A 21,822-nucleotide genomic window follows, 5' to 3' on the forward strand; every position below is an offset into this window, starting at 1 on the left:
CACATAACTAAGGCTTTTCCTCATGTCCTATGAATAATCTTTAAGTCTCTGAAAATATCCCCTGTTGTATAAATAGCAAAAAGTTCTACTATCTACTCCCAAAAGAACTTTGTATAACTTAATTCATATCTCAGATGGGCCTATTTTTCTGATCTATAAAATCAAAAAGCTAGACTAGATCTAAGATTTTTTTTTCCAGATTTAAATCTATGATCTTATGATTATTGGTACCATTTTTATGCACCCAGGGAGAGCAAATAAGCATATTTCCATGATTAATATTCTGCCTTTCTTGCTAGTTTCTTATAGTGGGATATTCTATACTAAGCATTGATCAGTAACCAAATGGTTTTATGATTTTGAGTACAGACATAGAGAACCAAGTTTCCAATTGTTTATACAAAATGAGATAATTTTCAGAGACTTGAATGTTGTTGCAGAATATGCAAAAAGCTTAGGTCATGTGAGGATGGTATTTTCAGAAAATGTTTTCTAGAAAAGAGGGATCAGTTTCAGACTGACCATCCAACATTAAGTTTCCAAATCACAATACACTATTGAAGTAATACAAGACAATTTTCTATACTTTAGAAATTCACAAGAATCAGAACCTATCTTTTCCCCTAATGGACAAGATCAAAAGAATATTACAACTAGCCCCTGAAAGGGACAGAAGGAAATAATAGAAGAAAAGGTCCACAAAACCAATTATTTCATGAATACTTTGAAATACTTTGAAATTAATGTCTCAAAATTCAACAGTCTAAGACAGAATTCATTATTACTTAAAATCCACTCCCTATTCCCAATTTCCCAGTTTTTGTCAATGACATCATTTACCTTCCAGTAATGAAGGTATATTACCTCAGAGGCATTCTGAACTCCTCAGTCACTCAGAGTAAAAGAATAATAATCCCTAAGGATCAACTAAAGTAGCAGCACTGAGACAGGTAATATAGTCAGAAACAGGGGGAGGGTGAGGGGGATAAAGCTAGTTAAAAAAGATAATATAATAATTAAGAATATAAGTCAAAAGTCTTTTACAAAATAAAGTATATGAAAGGAGAAGAGAGAAGAAAAAGGAAGAGTAATTCTGGCTAACAACTTCCCCACACACAAATCCCTAAACCACAAGATTACCACTTTCATTAGAAAATTCCCTCAAATACTCCAAGACATACACCTCATATTTCCCTTCTCTAAAAAAGACTGTCAAAATAGATTAGACAAATGGATTTATGCCCTGTTTATATCTAGGACATATTCTTTACTACATGGTACCATGATCCAAAGGAGGAAATAAAACTCATCCAGGGTTTTCCTAGGGTAAAGACAAAAACTTTGCCTACTTCAGTGTTTAAAAACAGCTCTTGTTTTGTTTGTTTTCAAGGGGTGTTTTGTTTTGTTTTGATAAATGAGTGATTAGAAACGATAGCAAGTATTAGGAAAAATAATATGAAAGTCTATTAAGAAGTAGAGGCCCAATCTTTGCTTACTGGAAGTTTAAGGTATAGGTATGAAGACAAAACAAACACATGATAAAATTAATAAAGAAGTTAAATAGCAGCTTTATACAAAAATACAAGAGTATTTACAAGTCAGAGGGAAACATCTCTGACTGCAATGGATAGGGAGATTTCAGCTATTTCCTGAAGAATAAGTAAAATTTTAAAAAAGATACTGTAGACAATAATACACTTCAGGTGATGTAAAAAAGCTTAGACAAAATTTAAGGAATCAAGTACAGGACATACTTAGAAGACTAGTTTGGCTGGAGTATAAGGTTTATACTGTGTAAAAGTGAAAGATGAGGCTGTTAACAGTATAGATAATACGTTTTAGAATTAAAATGCTGATTTAAATCAAAGCAAGTAATAACTTTGTTCAGATGGCAAAAATGACAGATTAGAAAAGAGATTAGGGAGAACCTGGAACAGAATCCCCGCCCACTGCTACACAATCAAACTTCTTGATGAGGTAGCTAAAAATACACTTAATTCTTAATAATCATGCTACTGAGAACCAGGAAAAACAGGGATAAGTTAAGCTTACAAATTAAATCATTTATTCTTTTAGAACACAAACCATTAAAACAAAAATTTTCGTATAACCAGTTTTTCAAACTCATTTGTTGCTAAGATATCTTAGTAAAGAAAAATTTGGGCAATTCTTACTTCAATGTAATGCAATCAAGCCTATAATCCCAGACCTCATGCTAGCCATTACTTTCAACTTCCTTCCTGTTAATATCTATAACTTTGTTTCCTAATTTCTTGCAAAATATCACACTATTTTCCTCCACATTTCCCATTTTCTCATGAAGATACAAATTAACAATGAAATAATCAAAAAGCTAACAGCTAGAAAGATCACCTAGATACTCAGATACTCTTTTAAACCAAGAAACAGATGGTACTATATTCCTTAATCTCTAACTATGAGATTCCCCTGCTACAATCTTGCTATACCTAAGGCAATCTAAAAATATTCCAAAGCTTTCAAACAGTGGGATTCAGGAATAATTTTTGAAAAATACCTCTCTGCAGCCTGATGGCTTCTGATCTTATCCATTACAAATAGCATATAGCATCATTCTCCCCATACCTGTTTCTTAGACCTGTTCCATTGCCACAGCCTCCTCCAACCAAGGTCTGTAGAGAGGGTAAAGCTGAACGGCTGAGCTGTTGCCGACTGGGGCCCCTCCTTCCACCGGGCATGTCCAGGAACCAGAATGTTTCCAGTGCCACCTGCAGCTGTGACCCAGTCAGTAGTTTCCAACCTGTTCCACCTCTGGAAAAATATTGAAATATAAATTTACTGCTTTAGAATAATGCAACAAAGGAAGAAGAAAAAAGTAAATGAAAAGCTTCTTAAGACAAGTGAATCAAATATTTGCAGTATTCTTTAGCTATGTTAGTCAAATGTAGCATTTCTCAGGGTCCCTGAGGTCAAAACTATTTTCACAATAATACTAACACATTTTAATGTCAAATACAGCAAATATTAATACCCACATAAATAAAGGCTCTTGGGCAAACAGGGGTGGGGGGAAGAAAGAAAATGGAGTAAGAGGGAGGTCTAGTGTCCTCAATGACTTTTAAAAGTGCAAAGGACCAAAACTTATGAGAAGCACTGGTCTAATGGAAGTATTAACAATATTCATCCTTCTGACCCCAGAAGAAGCAGATAAAAGTTCTACTTCATTCTCTAGAAAAATTTAAATAAATCTTCCTACCTCATTTGATTCAATGTAAAATGATTGATATTGTTTATTTCTAATTACAAATGTCTTACAAAATTGATGTAAATGAAAATATTTTGAGCTAAGGTATTTGCATGAAAAGTCTGTAGAAAAAAATTCACTAAGGCTAATCCTACAATGTATTCTTAATTCCAAAAACCTCAAATTTACACAGGAGACTGCAATTATAACCACTTCCTTTCTCTAATTTTCAATCTCTCCATCGCTCCACTGAATCCAGTCTTCACTGGATTCTTCCCAGATGCCTACAAGCACATTCAAGTCTCCTCCATTTCTCCTTCATTCTTTAAAGAACACACACATACACCCCCCCCCCCCAAATGAGCTTTACAACGCTCATTTGGCTTTATCACCCTCTGAAGCTATTCCTTTATCTCTCCTCCTTTCAGGGCCAAACTGCTGGGACCTAGGAACCCTCTGTAATCTGGTTGATCCTATCATTCAACTGAAATTGCTCCTGAAAAAGTTATCAATCTATCAGTTGCCAAATCTGAAAATCTTTTCTCAATCTTCACCCTCCAGACCTTTCAGCAATATTTGACACCTTCTTGTACATACTCTTTTCTGTTTCTTTGTGTTATATCATTCCCTCTGATCTACTCCAAACAATAATCACTTCTCAATCTCTTTTCCTAAATCATCCTCCTTATGTGGGTATATCTCAAGACTATGTCACACATTCTCTTTTCTCTTTACAAGTTCTTCTTTGGTGAGCTCATCTCCTCCCGTGGGTTTAAATATAATCTTTATGGAGATAATCCCTAGATCTATATATCCAGCCCTTGACTCTCTCGCAGTGAACTTCTGGAAATGGATGTCTCACAGGCATCTCCAATTCAACAGCCCAAAACACAACTCACCATCCCCTAAAACCCACTTCTCCCTATTTCCAATTTCTCTATTTTTGTCAATGGCACCAATCTTCTAGTCTTTCAGGAATGCAACTTCAGAGGCATTCTCAATTCCTCAAACTCACCCTATATATTCAACCAATCACCAAGTCTTGCTAATTATCTATAATATCTCTTGCAATTATCCCCTTTTTCTCTATTACCCTAGTCACCACTTTGGTTCAGACTCTTATCACCTTTCACTGGGACTTTTCAATAACTTCCAAGTTGACCTCCCTTTCTCAAGCTTCTCTCTTCATCCTATTCTCCATGTCAGAGATATCAACCACACCCCCTAGGTCAGGTATGCAGTCTACAACACTATTTCCATAACATTTCCAAATGCTGCCACATCAAATTAAAATGTAACCTTTGAAATATTTAGCAAAATTTTTAAAAAATATCATAAAGCATGAACATTGTATTTTTAAAATACATCAATATGAAGCCACAGAGACTTATATATACATATTAGTGGCCCTCATTTTCATCTGAATTTGACATCACTGCTACACACAACTGCCAAAAGGACTTTTTCCTAAAGCAAAGATGTAATGATTATGTTATCTCTCTGCTCAATAAGGTTCAGTGGTTTCTTATTTATTACTTGTAGGAGCAAACAAACTTCTCTGCTTGGCATTTAAAGACCCTTCACTATCTATATCCAACCTATCTTTCCAATCTTATATACATTAGTCTCTTGCAAACATTCTATTGTCCAGCCAAACAGGTTATCTTGCTGTTCCTCAAACAGAACATTCCCCAAACTCAGCTCTGTGATTTTAAAAGGGCCAAGATCCATGCCTAGAATGTACTCTCTCTTCATGTCTGCTTCCCAGATTCCCTATTTCTCTTTAAAACTCAGCTTGTGGATCACTTCCAATATAATATTTCTCTTGATTAAGCCTCTCTCACTGCCTCTACCTTCTTCTCCCAAATTTCTTTTTATTTACTTTGTATATTTTATTCAACCTTACATACAAATAGGTATCCTGATAGAATGTATACTTGAGGACAAGGGTTGTTTTCACTTTTGTACTAAATCCCCAGGATAGTGTCTGGCATATAGTAGATGCTTAATGCTAGAAAGAACATAAATACAACCTTCAATTTAACATAACAAGATATATACTTATATATTATAAATTTATCATTTAATTTTCAATTAACTGAAATACTGAAGGGGCTGGTATACTGCCCAGGGAATTACTTATATACTGGAGAGTCTGAAATGAGGAATTAAAAGATTCTAGTATTAGTTTCACTACTAATTGAATTTAAGACTTTAGTCAAATCACTTAAGTATAATTCAGTTTTCTCTGGGAAAAAAAGAACTCCATATTCTATCTACTTTGTCTTTTACAGAGGATGGCTTTGAGAATCACCTGATATGTTAGATAAGAACGCACTTTCAAAAATTAGATGTCATAGAAATATAAAATACTGTTAACAATGGACAAACTTTTCTCCAAAAAAAAAAAAAAAAAAAAAGGGTATGGCATCTATGGTCATCAAGTCCCTTTCAGCACAGAACCAATGATTCTCTTACAATAAGCCCTTAAAAAATTTGCTTGGGAAAAGAAACATTCAAGTGTTGGAGAAATTATTCAAATCCTATAGCAGAAGTTTCTTTGGGTTGCTACTGTTTTAATATTTTGATAATTGTTTTTCTATATAATTGGTTTCCTTTATAATCTTGTTTAATTTAGGTATGTAATATGTATGCATATTTTAAGTACGTATTTACTCATATAAAAGTAGTCCACAGGCTTCACTAGACTGACAAAGGGGTCCAAGGCACAAAAAGAACTTTTGTTTTACAGTGTGGAAAAATATTGATGATAAAATCTTACTAGGTAAATTAGAAAGGGAATGGAAAAAGAAAAAAAAATTCCTAATAATCAGAGATATCCAAACTTGGAACAGGGTGCAACTGGGGACAATAAGTTTTCTCTCCTTGAGAGATCTGCAAGCACGGGTTGGAAAATTCCTTGTCCAGTAATGTTGGGGGTGGAGGGGATTTTTTTTTTTCAGGTGTGAGTTGTATTATAGTCCCATTATGGTCCCCTAGGATCCCCCAATGCCCCTCCCAACACAGACCTCTCAATCCCGTGAAATTAAATCCTTAAAAAGTTTGCTCAGAAAAAGGGAGATTGACAAATAGGAGAACTGAAATTTCCCATCAAACTGACTACTCCACGGGCCCTCGGGTAGGGTGAGCAAACCAAGTTTCCTATGCTGCAGCTTTTAGGGTTCCAGAATCATCACAAAGCGTCTGAGAAACTCAGATTTCCAAAACGTCACAGCTGACTTTTTACTAACTCCCGTGTCGGCGCCTCGGGAGTCTGGATAGACTAATACACAAGAGGCGAATGAAAGGAGTTTAAAGGGCTTGGGCTCCCTCCTTCGTGAAGGGGCTTCTCTCGTTCTAAGCTGCAGAAGACAGAAAAGGGTGAGAAAAGAAGAAGAAAGGAGGAAGGGACCCGGAGGGAGGTTGTGCTGGGGCCTCTTCCTGATCAGTAAGAGTGAAAGAGAAGAGGAGAAAGACGAGACAGGCGGCCAGACCCGGAGATGGGCCAGCGGCCTTGGGACTTACGCATGGAGGCCTGGACGGCGGGGCGGGTTCCCCAAAAAGGCGGTGATGGCTTCACGGGCTGTCCCTGGGGCGGGCGGACAGGTTCCCTCCCCCGCCCCGACCGCGACGCTCCAGGCCTGCTGTCCCTCGTCGCCTCACAGAGATCCGAAAAGGGGTGGCCAGTCTGTCTCCGGACGCCCGGCGGCCAGACCCCAGCTGCAGTCCAGTCAGCAGTGACCAGCCCCGGTTGCCGCGGAGCTGAGGAGACGTGGCAGCGCGCAGTGATGACGTCAGCGGCGCGCCTGAAGGCCGGCCTCTCCGGCCCCCGGAAATTAAACACTCGGAGGGAGGCGGAGATCTCCGGACTCCAGCCATCCCGAGCGCTCATTCCTCGCGCCTGCGTGGTGGCGCGAGTGCTCTTGCTAGCTGAGGGTGGTACTCGTTCCCGGTGCTTTCGCACCTGCGCAGTAGTGCATCTTCCCGACTCGCAGTTTCCGGCGACGGTTGAGCCCCTGGTCTTATAGTGTTCCCTGTACCTTTCCCCATCCCCCCCGGGCGTTAGTTAAACGTCTATTATGATTATTAATATTTTTTTTTATTCCTTTCTTGCTGAACGTGCCTGAACGCTGTATGTCTGCCGTCGGAGGCCCAGCCTAGCCGAGCGCGGAGAGGCTCGTCACCAGAAGGTCAGCCTGCTGGGTGCTCCCCAATCTTTTTTTTTTTTTTTTTGCCCACGAAAACTATGAATCGGGCAGAAATACAAAATGGCCCCTCTCCCTATGACGGCCCCTCCTGCAGTGACGGGGCCCGAGGCGGAAGCGGAAAGGCGCAAAAAGCCCCCCAGGCCGCCAAGAGACCCTATATAAACATAGATTTGGCCGTTGGGACGTTCAACGTGGGTTCCTTGTCCACTGATGAGTTAGTAGACACGCTCCTCGAGGAACTAAAAAACATACACATTGATATCCTTGCCATAAATGAAACTAGACGGGAAGAAGAAGTTTCATCTGAATGGAAGGATGGTTGGCAGGTTCTCCTTGGAGAGGGGAATGAAGGAGTTGGTGGGGTTGGTTTCATGGTGGGCCCAAAGGCAACAAGGAATATAATTTCATGGTATACTTGGTCATCTCGCCTCGCAGTGCTTACGATGAGAGTCAGCCGAGATGCCACCATGAAAATCATTGCTGCTTATGCACCAAGATCCATAGCAGAGGAAGAAGAAGTAGATAAATTCTATGAGGATCTTGATAAAATCCTCCAAATTGAATCAGCATATACTTTGATACTTGGTGACTTCAATGCAAAAGTGGGCACAGGAGAGGAAGGGGAAGAGTATGTTGGAAGATATGGTTCTGGATCAAGAGATGAAAGAGGTCAAAGACTTGTAGAATATGCAGAAGCCTCACATTTGTATATTATGAATACTTTTTTCATGAAGAGAGTTGGAAGGCGCTGGACATGGTCACCAGATGAAGTTGTAAAAGAAGAAGTTGATTATATTTTAACAGACAAGAAACAACTGGTTACAGATGTGGCAGTCATTTCAGAATCAGTTGTCTGTATGCAGTCGTATCATCGACTGGTTCGGGCAAAGGTTAAATTAAACACCAAATTAGAAGAAAGGATGAAGATGAAAAGAAGGCACTGTGTGCGGTTACAGCAGCTTGAAGAAGAACTGTTTCAACATACTGTGGAATCTCAAAATTGGGAAATGAACAGAAATAGAGACTATGATTCTGAATATGAACGGCATTTATTACAAAAGATTAACCGATGTAAAAAAATCATCACAATGAAGAGACCAAAAGAGCCCAGAAACCGCCTTAGCCAAGAAACACTCAATCTACTTGCTAAGAGGAGAGACATGGCAGCTAGGGGTGATAAGGGCCAGGAATACAAAGCCATTTGCAAAATGCTACGGAAGAAGATGACTGAAGATTATGAACAATATCGCCAAACTAGACAGCAAAAAGCAGTTGAAGAGAAAACAGTTCATCAGAAAGGTTGGCGTGAAAACCAGCCAAAATATAGTTTCCAAAGAGAATTTGCAGAGAGAATTGGAAGAAGGACAGCAAACCGATGGGAAATAGAACAGACTGTTCCTGGTCGTCCAGAAACAGCTACTTCCCAATCAGGAGGTAGTGGAGGTGAGCAGGGACCAGCTGATCCAGAAGATCAGGGGGGTGCCCACCTCATTGAGACTGAAAAACTATAAGAATCCTTTGCTTAACTTCAGGCTCTTCCTTTGGCCGTTATCCAGTTTTTCTGACCCTTGCTTTGGCCTTGGACTGTTAATTGTCTGCTCCCTTGGACTGTTAACTTGTTGCTGACTTCCTTACCTTGATACACAGATATATCTCTTTACTTCTGGCCATTGTGGATTGTGCTTAACAATCTGGCCTTTGATTTCATCCACTGTGCATACAACTTCTCTAACTCTGGTCCTTCATAAATTAACTCTCATTGCTTACTGTTCTTTCTCACCTATTTCAAACCTCTCTCTCCCAACTGTATCTAGGATATATTTGGATATAACTGAGTTAGAAATGAATCGAATTCTTTCACATCTGCAGAGGGCTGGGTCACCTTAAGTTTCTGATGAAAAGTTGCTGTATCAATGGCTTTGGAAAATTCAGTTGATATCAGGTAGTGTGTTGTCATGTATTTTTACTTTTTAAGGGGTCACCACTGGAAATCAAGGGAGTATTTATTCTCTCCTTAGTTACTGAGGCATGGGGTAAACAGACTGGTGGAAACCTACATAACCTGAACCTTACTTTCAATTTAATGTTAGTAATGTGTTTGGTTTTTTTATTTTTATGGTAGACCCATTTTTTAGGGTGAACCATGAAGAATTCCAGGGTGCTTCCTGAGGGAGTATGGGGGAAAACTTTGGAAGTTACACAGAGGCTTCCGTTCGAATGATATTAGGAGTTGAGACTGTTAATATTTCTACTTTCTCTTGACATGTACTTGAAAACTCCTGATTCTGTAATCCTACAAAATGAGAAATTTTTAATTATAAATGAAACTAGGCTTTGCTGTACTTCTAGCCATACAACTAGATAGAAACAGGGAAATGACAACTTAACTTCCAGTTAAAAACAAAATGGGAAAATTTTAAATATAATGAAACTGGACTTTGCTGCACTTCCAGCTATACAACTAGATAGAAACAGGGAAATGACAACTTGACTGTACCTGTTAAAACCTCAGCACCCTACACCGCTCACTGGAGTGGTCTCGCTTCTGAAATTTCCTAAGGTGGGATAACAGCTAGTAGAGGACCCAGCATATGCAAAGAATATCTACTGGTTGCTGCTCCATGCTGCAGTTGCCTTACAAAACATCAATCAGTTGGACTCTTGCTAAATGTTGTGGAAAAGGACATTTTGACCAACTGAATAATAGTTGGTGTTGACAGTTTGATTCTTTTATTTTGGTTCAGGTAACTGTACATGGTGAGAGTTGCTGTGCAGGATGGGACCCATATGGATTGTATTTGTTGGCTGCTATTTGGGCATTGTAAAGGATCCCTCAAAGTTCACAAAACAACTTTGTTCCTAACATTAACTAACTCCCAAGATTATGATTCTTCAGAACCACTTCTAGAACTTGTAATTCTCACAAATAAAATCTTTTGTTCAGATATGAGTCTTTTAAGATTGAAAAATAAGGTGAAAATGTTGAATAGAAAAAAATTTCCAACAATTAGAGATATTTCCTCTTTGCTATTAATTAGACTCCACTGCTGTTGCTGCTAGGTGATCAGACATTGAACACCTAAAAGAAAATACTATTTTCCTCCCATCCCCACTTTGTGCATTATAGTTAAATTTGATTGTCTAAGCACACTCTTCCAGAAGCTACCTAATAATATTGAAAGGGAGTGTTCAAGCATTCTTCTATTTTCCTATGTTGTACCTCAATTTCTGTGAAAGGATAAGTAAAATCAGCACTGAGGCTAAAACTTTAGCAAGGTACCTTTGTGAGTATTTCTTGGCATATGTGTAACCATTTACTACCATTTGGAAGTTGTTTACTGCTGTGGATCCTTTATTTCTATCTTTCTGCTGAGAAGGAAACATAATTCAAAAATTCTAATTGTAGCTCCTTTGGATCTATGAGTATTCCTCTCCCAGAATTCTAGGTCTAGAGAAAAGTTGGCAGTTATTCATTCTTTGGTGGGCTAACAGTAGCAGCAATTGTCTTTTCTGGGGTTTTGCATTATTATTAGGGTTTGTTTCTGCCAGTGTAACAAAAGCTATAGTCTTCCTAATCGGAAAATATGTAGATTGTCTATCTCTAAGGGACCTATTTCTCAAGGGCCACCAGGGCTGCACAGCACCCTCAGCATCTTGGTTTCTGGCTTTCAATGTGATTACCCATTCTTGGCAATAGATTTGAAACTGAGGGGGAGATATAGTGGGAGGATAAGATATATAAGCCCTCAGTTTCTCCTCAGAATCTAGGCAACTCTTCTTAGTTTTCCTTTCTTCTCTATAAGTAGATATTACAGGCAAGGTTGTTTCAGTACTCCATGGTTTATGATTAACCCTTGGCCTTTTAGAAATTTGGTCAGTTTTATTTCTGAGCATAACATACTCTCATCTTTAGGATGAATCCTTGAGTATATTAATTCCTCTTTGGAGAATTTCAAGAGAAAATTTAGTTCTCTTTTCCTCCCCTTTCCAGTTCCATTGGGCAGGGTCACCTTGGTTTTAAGAAAACTATCACTTGGATTCAAGAACACCCTAGATTTATTTTACATGCTTGAGATAAGACTAAAAGCCCAGTGGAACTTTGAGATTCTGTAAGCATCATAAAGCCAAGGCTGCTATCAGTGTCAAACAAAATCTCTTCCTTTGGCTTCTCTGCACTAAGTATCTTTCTGTTCATTCCAGATAATTCCTATAGAAAGATTATGAAACCAGAACTTCTTTGCCACCTCAACAGCATAAATTCCATTCTTTTACCACACTTCTCTTGGTTCTAGTCTTGAAGTTAATGGAGTTTCAATGACTTCTTGGCAATTCTGGAACTACCAGCATTATAGTGATTTCTCCCAGATTACCTCCAACAGATTTAGGGATTTGCTCACCTAATGCATTGAATTCCCCTCCCCTTGCGTGCTTGTTTTTAAATTATTTCAGGCTTCTAGCCAAAAAAGGAAATTTTCTGATTGAATAGATTTTTGATCTACCCATTATTACTCCATTATCATTTGACCCTTATGAAGGGAAAATAAGCAAATATAACTGGTAATGATCCTATTATCTCAATAATTCTCCTCAATACACAGGTCACCCTCAAAATTCACAAAGTGACTTCATTCTTTACAGACATTGTACTTGTTGCTTTGGTCCTGGGCTGTGAATGTTAGGTTGTCCACCTTCTCAATCAATTCAATTTTTAAAAGATTAAGCATTTACTATATTAAGACAGAGTGCTTATGTTGCAGAGATGTCAAACACTGGACTACAAGCCACAATACTCCTAAATGTTGCCCAAACCAGATTAAAATTTAATTGAAAAATGTTTAACAAAATAAAAATACAAGAACATAGATGATATGTGGTTAATAAGTCAATATGCAACTCACAGGGATCCTTACATGTAGTTGAGTACAGTTCTCCATTTCTATTTGTTTGACACCACTGCTATAGTAGATATCTAGCTTCAGAGAAGATAGAGCTTCAAGTCTTACCTTGACTATATACTTGTGGTATGACCCTAGGCAAGTATGACCTCGATTCCCTAGCAACTCTAAAGTGCAGACCCAGTTGCCAGTTTCCACTGGTAGAGCTAGTTTTCCTCAACAGAAATATTCTATTAATGAAATCTCAAGTCTGGACCAATTTTTTAAAATGAAGGCATTATGCTACATGATGGAGAAAATAAAGACAAAAATGAGATAATCACTGCCTTTGAGCATCTTACATTCTACTGGGAATATAAATATGTAAATATAAAAACATTAAAAATTGGGAAGATCAGAAAAATATTTAAAGGAGTAGAAGGAACCTGAACTAGACCTCGAAGAAAATGTCCTAAGATGCTTAGTAAGGAGGGCACATATTCCAAATATGGAGAGGAGGGAGAGACTGCAAAGTTACAGATGTACCAGATGGGTGCTATGTAGTAATAAGTAAATCAGTGTGATTGGAACACAAGAGTACATGAAAGGGTAGTAATAGGCAGACTTGAAAAGTAGTTTGAACCTAGCTAGTTACAAGTTTTAAATGCCAGAGTAAGGAATTTGATTTTTGACTTGGAAATACTGGGGAGCCATGGAAACTTATTTTTAGCAGAGTAATGTCAGGGTTAGACCTAAGCTATAAGAAATATCTAGGTAGTGTAGTATGTAGCATAGCCAGATTTAGAGTCAACAAGGCCTCAAGTTATTCCTCAGAGAGTAGCTGTGTGATCCTAGGCAAGTCATTTAATATTTCAGCTTCAGTTTTCTCATCTGTTAAATGGGGGAAAATAACAGCACCCATCTAGAGTTATAGTGAGGATTAAAATATATAAAGTGCTTTGTAAACTTTGACACATTAAGGTTATTTAATTGTTTTGGCAACTGCACAGAAGATAAATGAGAAGATAGACTAAAAGAAAGAATAACAATGAAAAGATTTTCATAGTCCAGGAGATAGGTTATCAGAGCCTGAAATAGGGTATTGATTTTATTGCAGAGACTATAAGCAGTGTGAGATGCTGTGGAGGAAAAAAAATATGGGAAGCAAAAGATGGAAGAATAAAGGATGGTTCTAAACTGGTGATGAAACTATTGATTAGGAAAGTAAATATAAAATTAAACAATGTCTTCTATTTTACTGTGTTGTTTCAGCTAACTACCTCAATTCTACCTCTTATCATTTAGAATAAATGCATGGTACTTATCCATCTTGTAGATTACAAAGGGAAAATTAGAAAAAAATAACCAAGAAAAATCTGAGAATTTAAGTCCTGAAAATCTTTTGGGAAAGAAATGTTTTGCAAATACTCAGCTACCTCCTAAAGAAAAGATATTAGTGCCACATAAAAAGTGGCCCTCGATCCTTTTTTGTCATCAGTTAGCCACTGGCTTCTGATTTCTTAGTTCTTCAAAAAAGTTACTTCATAGCTGACAAACCAATGATTGTTAGACAGTGGCAGATAGAAAAGCTGTCTTTCCCCATTCTCGAAAAAATAGCAACTAAAAACTAAAATGTGAAATATTTAAGAATATTATTCATTGCAGTAACCAACCCATTTCTCCAGAGGACCTCTGGTGAAGCATACTACCCAATTTTTGACAAGGTAGAGTAATTGTAGAAAAAGCCTTTGCTTAGTTTGTTTAGGTTTGTAATTGGGATGGAGAACTGAAGACAAGACATGGTTAGCAATAATGATGTGAAACAAATGTCCATATTAATATTTTTCTGAATTCACAGAAAACAAATTCAGAAGAACAGAGAAGCAGGGTAGTTTTGAAAACAATGTAGAATTTATATATAGGATTTTTTTTTTAACAAGGGTATAAAATGTCTTATTTCATATAGAATCTTATTTTTGTATTCTGCTTTATATGTGGAAGTGCTTTCTTTTTGGGGGGGTTAAGTTGAGAATTTTTTTCTCTAAAAAATTCTTAGGTAAATATAGCATCAGAGTATATGAGTATTGTGTATGAGTTTGGGGATCTTTTTCTAAAATCTAGACCAAAAGGACTAAAAGGAAAGGCTGTCCTCTTTATAGGAAAAAGACCAGACATAATACAATCCACAGGATCTTTTTTTCTTCCATAAAGAATTTAAAGGAATAGATATATAACAACCCTGTAATTATCCTTTGTTGATAGCTAACTTTTTTAATTTGGAAAAGAAAGTAGAAATCCTGTATATACTATATATTTAACTGAATTGATAAGGGAACCAAGAAAAAGGACTTGGTGAGAAACGGGGATTTAAAAAAATAAAAAAGCATCTTCACAGGAACAGAAAAAGAAACAAATAAATACAAGATAGGGGCACAGGCAAAACAAAAAGAATGCTTTTTGCCCTTGAAGAAAGATGTTCTGTGTGTACCCATGTTACCATTTTAGAAAAGGTATATACAATGATTGTTACTTTTGACTTTCGAACATTTGTCTTTTCTGCTACCTAAGGTAAGTGGAGAGATCTGCAAAGAATAGAACTATCTCATATCTCTGTTTCAATAATGCTTCTGTGTATTTCTCTTGATCAAGGGGAAGAAATTTTAAATGCCAAAATCTCAGTGGTTTAAATAAATTTAAAGCAAGAGTAATGAGACTGATATATTAGAGCCCTGTGTCTCTAAAGATGAAAAAGAGTTCAGAAATCACCAGAATCAATTGGACTAGACATCCCCTAGTCTGATGGAATTGTTTCTTGGTGAATATATTCTTCTCAGTTGCCAGAAGGAGAAATATATCACCTTGGTTGTGATTTTCCTAGAGGCTGTTAACCTATATAGATGTATAAGACTTATGTGCATGTTCACTGTCAGGGGTTTCTAAACAAAATATGGCTCACATCACTAAAAGAGGTTGTGCTATTTTATACTGAATCTGAAAGTGTTCTTACACTGCAAATAAGTGTCTAAGAACCCCATACTCATGTACCCCAAACTCTTCAAGCTCCAAAAATCACAAATATTAGCAACTATTAACATATATTCTTGCTTTCTCATCTCTACAAAATTATTTACAAAAAAAAGTTGTTCCATTTTTTACATTAGTCATTTTTAGTTATGCTCCTTTATTGAGCTTTGTAACAAAAACAGTTAAGCAAAACTAATTGATTCTTAACTATATCTGTGGTCCACCACCATTCCGAAAGGATGGAAGTTTGTTTGCTATATGTTACATCATATTTACTTTATATTTTGCTTCCTTTTAATGCTCTTTTTGATTAGAATAGTCATATTTACATTGTTACCTATTTGTTATATTAATCATATATGTCATAACCATCATTAGTTCTACTCACTTCATTTTCTATCAGTTTATTAGGTTTTCTTGTATTTCTCTGAATTTTTGATATTCATCATTTCTTTCAATGTAACGATTCATTACATTCACATACTATTCATGTTTATCAGTGAATATCTACTTATTTCTAGTTACTCCCACAAAAAATACTGTTTGAAATTTTGTTACATGGGGAAGCTTCTATTTTTGCTTTCTTGCAGGCATGCACCCATTAATGGAATATCTGGAGTCAAAGGGTATTAAATGCTTTAAGAACCTTTCTTGCAGGGTTCTAAATTGTTTTGGGGAATGGTTGAATCAATAACTCTAGTAACAGTGTATTAGTGTGCCTGTCTTTCCCCTCCTATAATGACTATTTCTCTTACCACCTTTGCCACAAGCTTGTATGACACAATATGAATAAAGGGCTGGCTTTGGATTTAGGGAGATTTAGGTTAAAATCCTGGTTCTGTCACATGACGGATTTGTGACTATTGACTAGTCATTTGTGCCCAGGGAATTCCTTAATTTACAGAAAATTGACCAAATTTTATTGGTAAAGACTTGGATAAATGAAGGACAAAGAAACCATAAATCTAGATCCCTCAAGTCATTATCATGGGTGTGGAATAAAATACACAGAAGTATTCTAATCTGTATTTCTCTTGTTAGTAATTTGGAGGTTTTTAATTTTCACATAATTGTTGATAGTTTGCAATTCTTCTCTTGAAAGCAGTTCATATGCAGAGAAGCTAAAGCAGTGGGACACCCTGAGAGAGATACCAAATGAGTCTTTCCTTATAACAAAAATAATGGACACAGTGAACTTCTTTGACACTATTCCTCTTATAGCACATGCAACAATCAACCCACATGGTTCTCCATGACAAAGAAAAATGAATAGTACATTAATCTCTTTTCCAGGACAAAAATTGAAATTATCGATCAATAAGTATTTTAAAATACCTGCAACAAGTCAAGTATGGTGCTAATCATTTTTGTTATTCAATTATTTCAGTTATGTCTGACTGTTAATGACTACATTTTGAGATTTTCTTGGAAAAGATGCTAGAGTAGTTTGCCATTTCCTTTCCCAGCTCATTTTACAGATGAAGAATGAGACTATTCGTTACAATCAGAAACAGAAGTAAAACAGTCCTGGCTGTTAAAGGCCTTACATTCTCTCAAGGGAGACAATATGTGCATAGGAATAGATACAAAATATCTAATAAAATATAAAGTAGTTTTGTGAAGGAAGGATATTAGTATCTGGGTCAGTTTGTGAAGAGATTTGAATGATAAATGGGAATTTATGTAGGATCCTAGAAGTACTTAATGGATAGGATAGTGAAATGGTTAAAACTAAACTTTAGGAAAATTTTGGTGGCAGAATGAAGGATGGATTGGAGTAGGGAGAAATAATCTAGGGAGATGAAATAGGAAGCTATTATAGTAGTTCTGGTGAGAGATAATGAAGGTATGAACTGTGTGAAGGGAAAGAAAGGATTGTTTAAAAGATGTAGAGTAAAAGTGACAAGAATTGGCAACTAAATGAATATTTGGTGTCAAAGAAACTGTTATAAAGTTGGGTGATTGAGGTATAATGGCACCCTTGATAGTAATACAGAAATTCAGAAGAGCTAAGGAGATTTGTCATTATATTTGGAAGGAGATGATAGGTTCTGTTTTTAGACATGTTTAGTCTGAGTTGCCTATGGAACATCCAATTTAAGATGTCCATTAAGTAGTTTGGGCTGAAAGACTAGAGCTAAAAAGTGATATGAGACTAGGGTGGGATGTATAGATCTAGGAATCAGTTGTTTAGAGATGATGATTAAACCATAGGAATTGAAGTCACCAAATGAGAATATAAAGAAAATAAAAAATATAAAGAACACAGTCTGGTAGTACATTACAAATAAATGCTGTGACATGACTATCCAGCAAAGGCAATTCAGAAAGTGATCAGATAGGAAGAAAACCAAGAAAGAACATCTTATAAATCCAGAATTCAGAAGGAAATGATTGTCAATAGGGTTGACTGATAAAGTGAAAAAGAATGGGAACTATAAAGGCGCTATTAGATTTGGCAATTAAGGTCATTGATAATTTGGGGGAGAGCAGTTTCAATTGCGTAATAAAAGAAGCCACACTGAACAGGTTTTAGCAGAGAATCAGAGAAGAAAAAGTGCAAAGGTGTTTCTGTTGTTTGGTGTGTTTTTCTTTTACATTATTAGTTATTGTCTATTGTGTATTGTATATTTCCTTCTATTTGCTTCATCCTGTATCTTCCCATGTTTTTCTTAATTCTTTAGATTTATATTTTTTTACAGTTTTATGGCATTCTATTATAGTTTTGCCAATTCAAGTTGTTAAACCACTTTATTAGGTCAGTATACCCCCACTTTATTTCCAGTTTTTTGCTACTCCACAAAAGTGTTGCTATGTCTATTTTTGGTATGTATATGATCTTTCTGTTTTTGACATCCTCAAAGTATATGTTTAATGACAGGATTTCTGAATCAAAAGATAAGAATGATATTGTCACTTTTCTTGAATAATATAAAATTATTGGACTAATTTTTAACTACAGTGATATATGACTATGCTTGTCTTTCTAAACTCTTCCAACAATAATTATTCCTGTCTCTTATAATTTTCACCAAATTTTTGGTGGGGAGGTAAAATCTCAGAGTTTTTATTTTCATTTCATTGCTTTGGAGCAATCTTTCAGATAATTGTTAATAGTCTATAATAATTCCTTTGAACTTCTTGTTCATACACTTTGATGATTTATCTCTTTAAAAAATGGCATTTGGTCTTGTATATCCCTGTATATTCTAGATATATGATTTTATTGGAAACATTTGTAATAAAACATTTTTTTCCAACCTCACATTTTATCCTTTATTCTAGCTCAGGTGACTTTTTTCATGCAAAAGCTTAAAATTTTGTCTTTTATCAAAATTGTTTATTTTCTTTTTAAAAAATGTTTAGAGAAAGCATTATTTAGTAGATAATATTAAGGGCTTAAAGCTGGAAAGACCAGCATTCAAATATCAGCTTTGAGAGTACTTATCCTGAACAAGTCTCTTAAACTCTGTTTCCAGGAAACTTTCTCAGATTTATCAAAGTCATAAACCAGTACGGTGGAAGAAGTTTCCACATTTGTACTTCCTGACATTGAGAAAAGCACAGATCTTTCTTTTATGCTCATCTCTCTGTCTTATTAAATTAAGAATTCCTCCCTCTGACTATTATTGCAAAAAGCATGTCCTATTTTCCTCTCATTTCTCTGAATGATGTGATTAAAAAAAAACTTAAATTTTGTATGCATTTGGAATATATTGTGGCATATGGTCTAAAATGCTAATCTAAACCTAATTCTGCCTAACTTCTTTCTATCTTTTTAAACAGCTCTTCTCAAATGTGGAATCTTTACCTTAGTAGTTTATGTTTTGAATTTACAGAATACTGCCCTGTTTGTTTGGAGTTGCTTCAGACTCTTGCTCTTTTTTTATTCTTTCCCACTAATATACTTTTCTCTTCATTAAGAACAACAAAATAGTTTCTATTGTTGCTGTTTTATAAAATAGTTTGAGATCTAGAAATGCTATTTCTACTTTCATTCATTACTTGGAATTCTTGACTAAAATATGTGAATAACCAATAAAAAGAAAACAATACATCACATACTACTGCACATACTTTAGATCCTAGAAAACCTGAAAATCTAAGGGAAATGGATAAAAATCTTTCTTGTCTGATGTTTATAACTTTATTTCTCTAGTCTTATTAGTCTAGTGCTTTTGTTTTCAGAAGTAAGGCACATACAGGGAAAGGAATAAGTTTACAACATTTCTCTAATGAAAATCATGCTAGTTCTTAATTTTACACAAGTACCTTTTGAAAAAAAAAATATTTTGAGGTTAATCCATGCCAATACTTTTTAGTTTAGCTTAGTTTTGATTTTTAGCATAAACGAAATAAAATGCAAAATTAACAAACCATGAAATAAGAGATCTTAATCCAATATGAAAAAGAAAAAAGTAAACAACAAAAGAGGGTGAAGATGGAGAAATGACGATGACCCTGCTCTAGACAGATTTACAAGTTAATATAAAATAGGTAGATATTCCATTACCTATGATACAAAGAGAAAGAAAGGATTCTACCAAATTTTGAGATAAATACAATCTTAATCCTCAAACAAGGGAGAGAGAAATCAGAAACCATTTCTATCTCATTAATATTGATTAAAAAAATAAATAATTTCCTAGCAAAGATACTACAGCAATATAAGATGTTTCAGAATTAATCATCATGAGTAAGTTGTATTTATGTCAGAAGAGCGGTGCAACATTAGGAAAAAATTTGCAGAATCTAAATCAGAGGTATCATGTGGTCCTGTGAGGAAGGAAACAGATTAAAATGTAACTGTACCTGTAAAAAATACAATAAAATATAATCTGTTGAATTTTAAAATTAAGTCAATATGCAACTTGCAGAGATCTTTGTGTATGGACTTTTGGCTCCCATTTCTAATTAAATTTGATACCACTAATCTAAACAACAGAAAACAAAAAAACTTTAAAAATACACCACTCGTTTATGCTAAAAATCAAAACTAAGCTAAACTAAAAAAGTATTGGCATAGATTAACCTCAAAATATTATTTTTTTAAAAAGGTACTTGTGTAAAATTAAGAACTAGCATGATTTTCATTAGAGAAATGTTGTAAACTTATTCCTTTTCCTGCATGTGCCTTACTTCTGAAAATAAAAGCACTAGACTAATAAGACTAGAGAAATAAAGTTATAAACATCAGACAAGAAAGATATAAATTAGGCCTATTTTAAGGAGGCGTGAGAGAAATGTATTTAGAAAACTTCAAAAAATCAATTATTAAAATGTAATTGAGACATAAACATTTTGCTAAATACAAAAACCAGAAAGTAATGATAAATTTCATTCAAAATAACAGTAAAATACATAAAATATTTAGGAATTAACTTAAGTCTTGTGAGACACATAAATATAACTTTAAAACTTTAGAGAAATAAAGGAAGATAAATAATTGGAGGAATGTTCATGTTAGGGCCATAATAAAAATGAACATGTGTGGCATGTGAAAGATGAAATGACTGAGGAAAATGAAGATTCAATTTTCAGAACATACAGATTTATTAAGTAATGTATGCCAACTGTCTAATACAGTGGTCCTCAAACTTTTGTTCTCAATATCTTTATCCTATTAAAAATGATTGAGGATCTGTCCAAAGAGTTTTTGTTTATGGTTTATAGTTATAGATATTGATCACATTAAAAATAAAAACTAATTATGAATTTGTAGACACTCTGAAAGGATTTCAGAGATTCCCAGGATGCTCTGGACCAGACTTTGAGAACCACTGGAATAAATCAGCACCTGACCCATTCCTTAACACTGGATCTCCAATACAAGGGGAGACAGACTTTTATATGTTAAAAACAAGCAAGGCCAATCAAAATGAAACAATATTAGGTAAATTGATTTCTAATATTTGTAAATAATTGAGGGAACATGGAAACTATAATTAATCAGAATGGGGCCAGTTTTCAGATAAGACATATGGATTACTTGAGATGTACAATTTTTAGAAAACTTCTTGCATCACTCTTTGGATCTGGCTATTTGGTCAGTTTAAGTCTTGTTAAGGGTCTCTAAACAGCAGGGAGAAGTGGTCCAGTTTCCTAGCCTTGGCAGGGTTAGGTTCAAACAATACAATAAAGTTTTTTTCCGATGTCTACAACTGAATAAAGTTTTCTCAAAAGACAGAAGGTGGACTAGATCCATAATAGAATTATAAAGGAAGTGAGCTAGCTCCAGAATTAAGTCACAAGATGTATCACTAGATACCCAGTCAGATTCAAAGATTGATAAAAAGTTTTTTTTTTTTTCTCACACTTCATATTCCCTTGATTGTTTGTAGATGCTTTGGAGAGTGGGATATATCTTTTTCTGATTTCAGGGAAATGCATCCGTTTTTTCTCCACCTTCCAACTTCGAAAGTCAATCTTTCATCCAATTAGAAATCAAGATTTCCTAATGTTTACTTTTAATTAATTGGCCTTATTTGATTAA

At 35.5% G+C, this 21,822-nt stretch overlaps 1 protein-coding gene across 1 annotated transcript in view; it reads right to left on the reverse strand.

Annotated features, from left to right (window-relative positions):
* TMEM39A (transmembrane protein 39A) overlaps positions 1 to 6,862 on the reverse strand; it is a 29,453-nt gene extending 22,591 nt beyond the window's left edge. The window contains exons 1-2 of the mRNA XM_051985333.1: positions 6,749 to 6,862; positions 2,605 to 2,790 (exon numbers count right to left, since the gene is read on the reverse strand). Coding sequence (XP_051841293.1) covers positions 2,605 to 2,717 — 113 coding nt within the window. The 5' untranslated portion in view covers positions 2,718 to 2,790; positions 6,749 to 6,862. The remainder of the gene's footprint in view (positions 1 to 2,604; positions 2,791 to 6,748) is intronic.
* Positions 6,863 to 21,822: the final 14,960 nt, after the last annotated feature.

Source organism: Antechinus flavipes, chromosome 3 (assembly GCF_016432865.1).
Source record: "Antechinus flavipes isolate AdamAnt ecotype Samford, QLD, Australia chromosome 3, AdamAnt_v2, whole genome shotgun sequence".
In the NCBI taxonomy this organism is placed as follows: domain Eukaryota; kingdom Metazoa; phylum Chordata; class Mammalia; order Dasyuromorphia; family Dasyuridae; genus Antechinus; species Antechinus flavipes.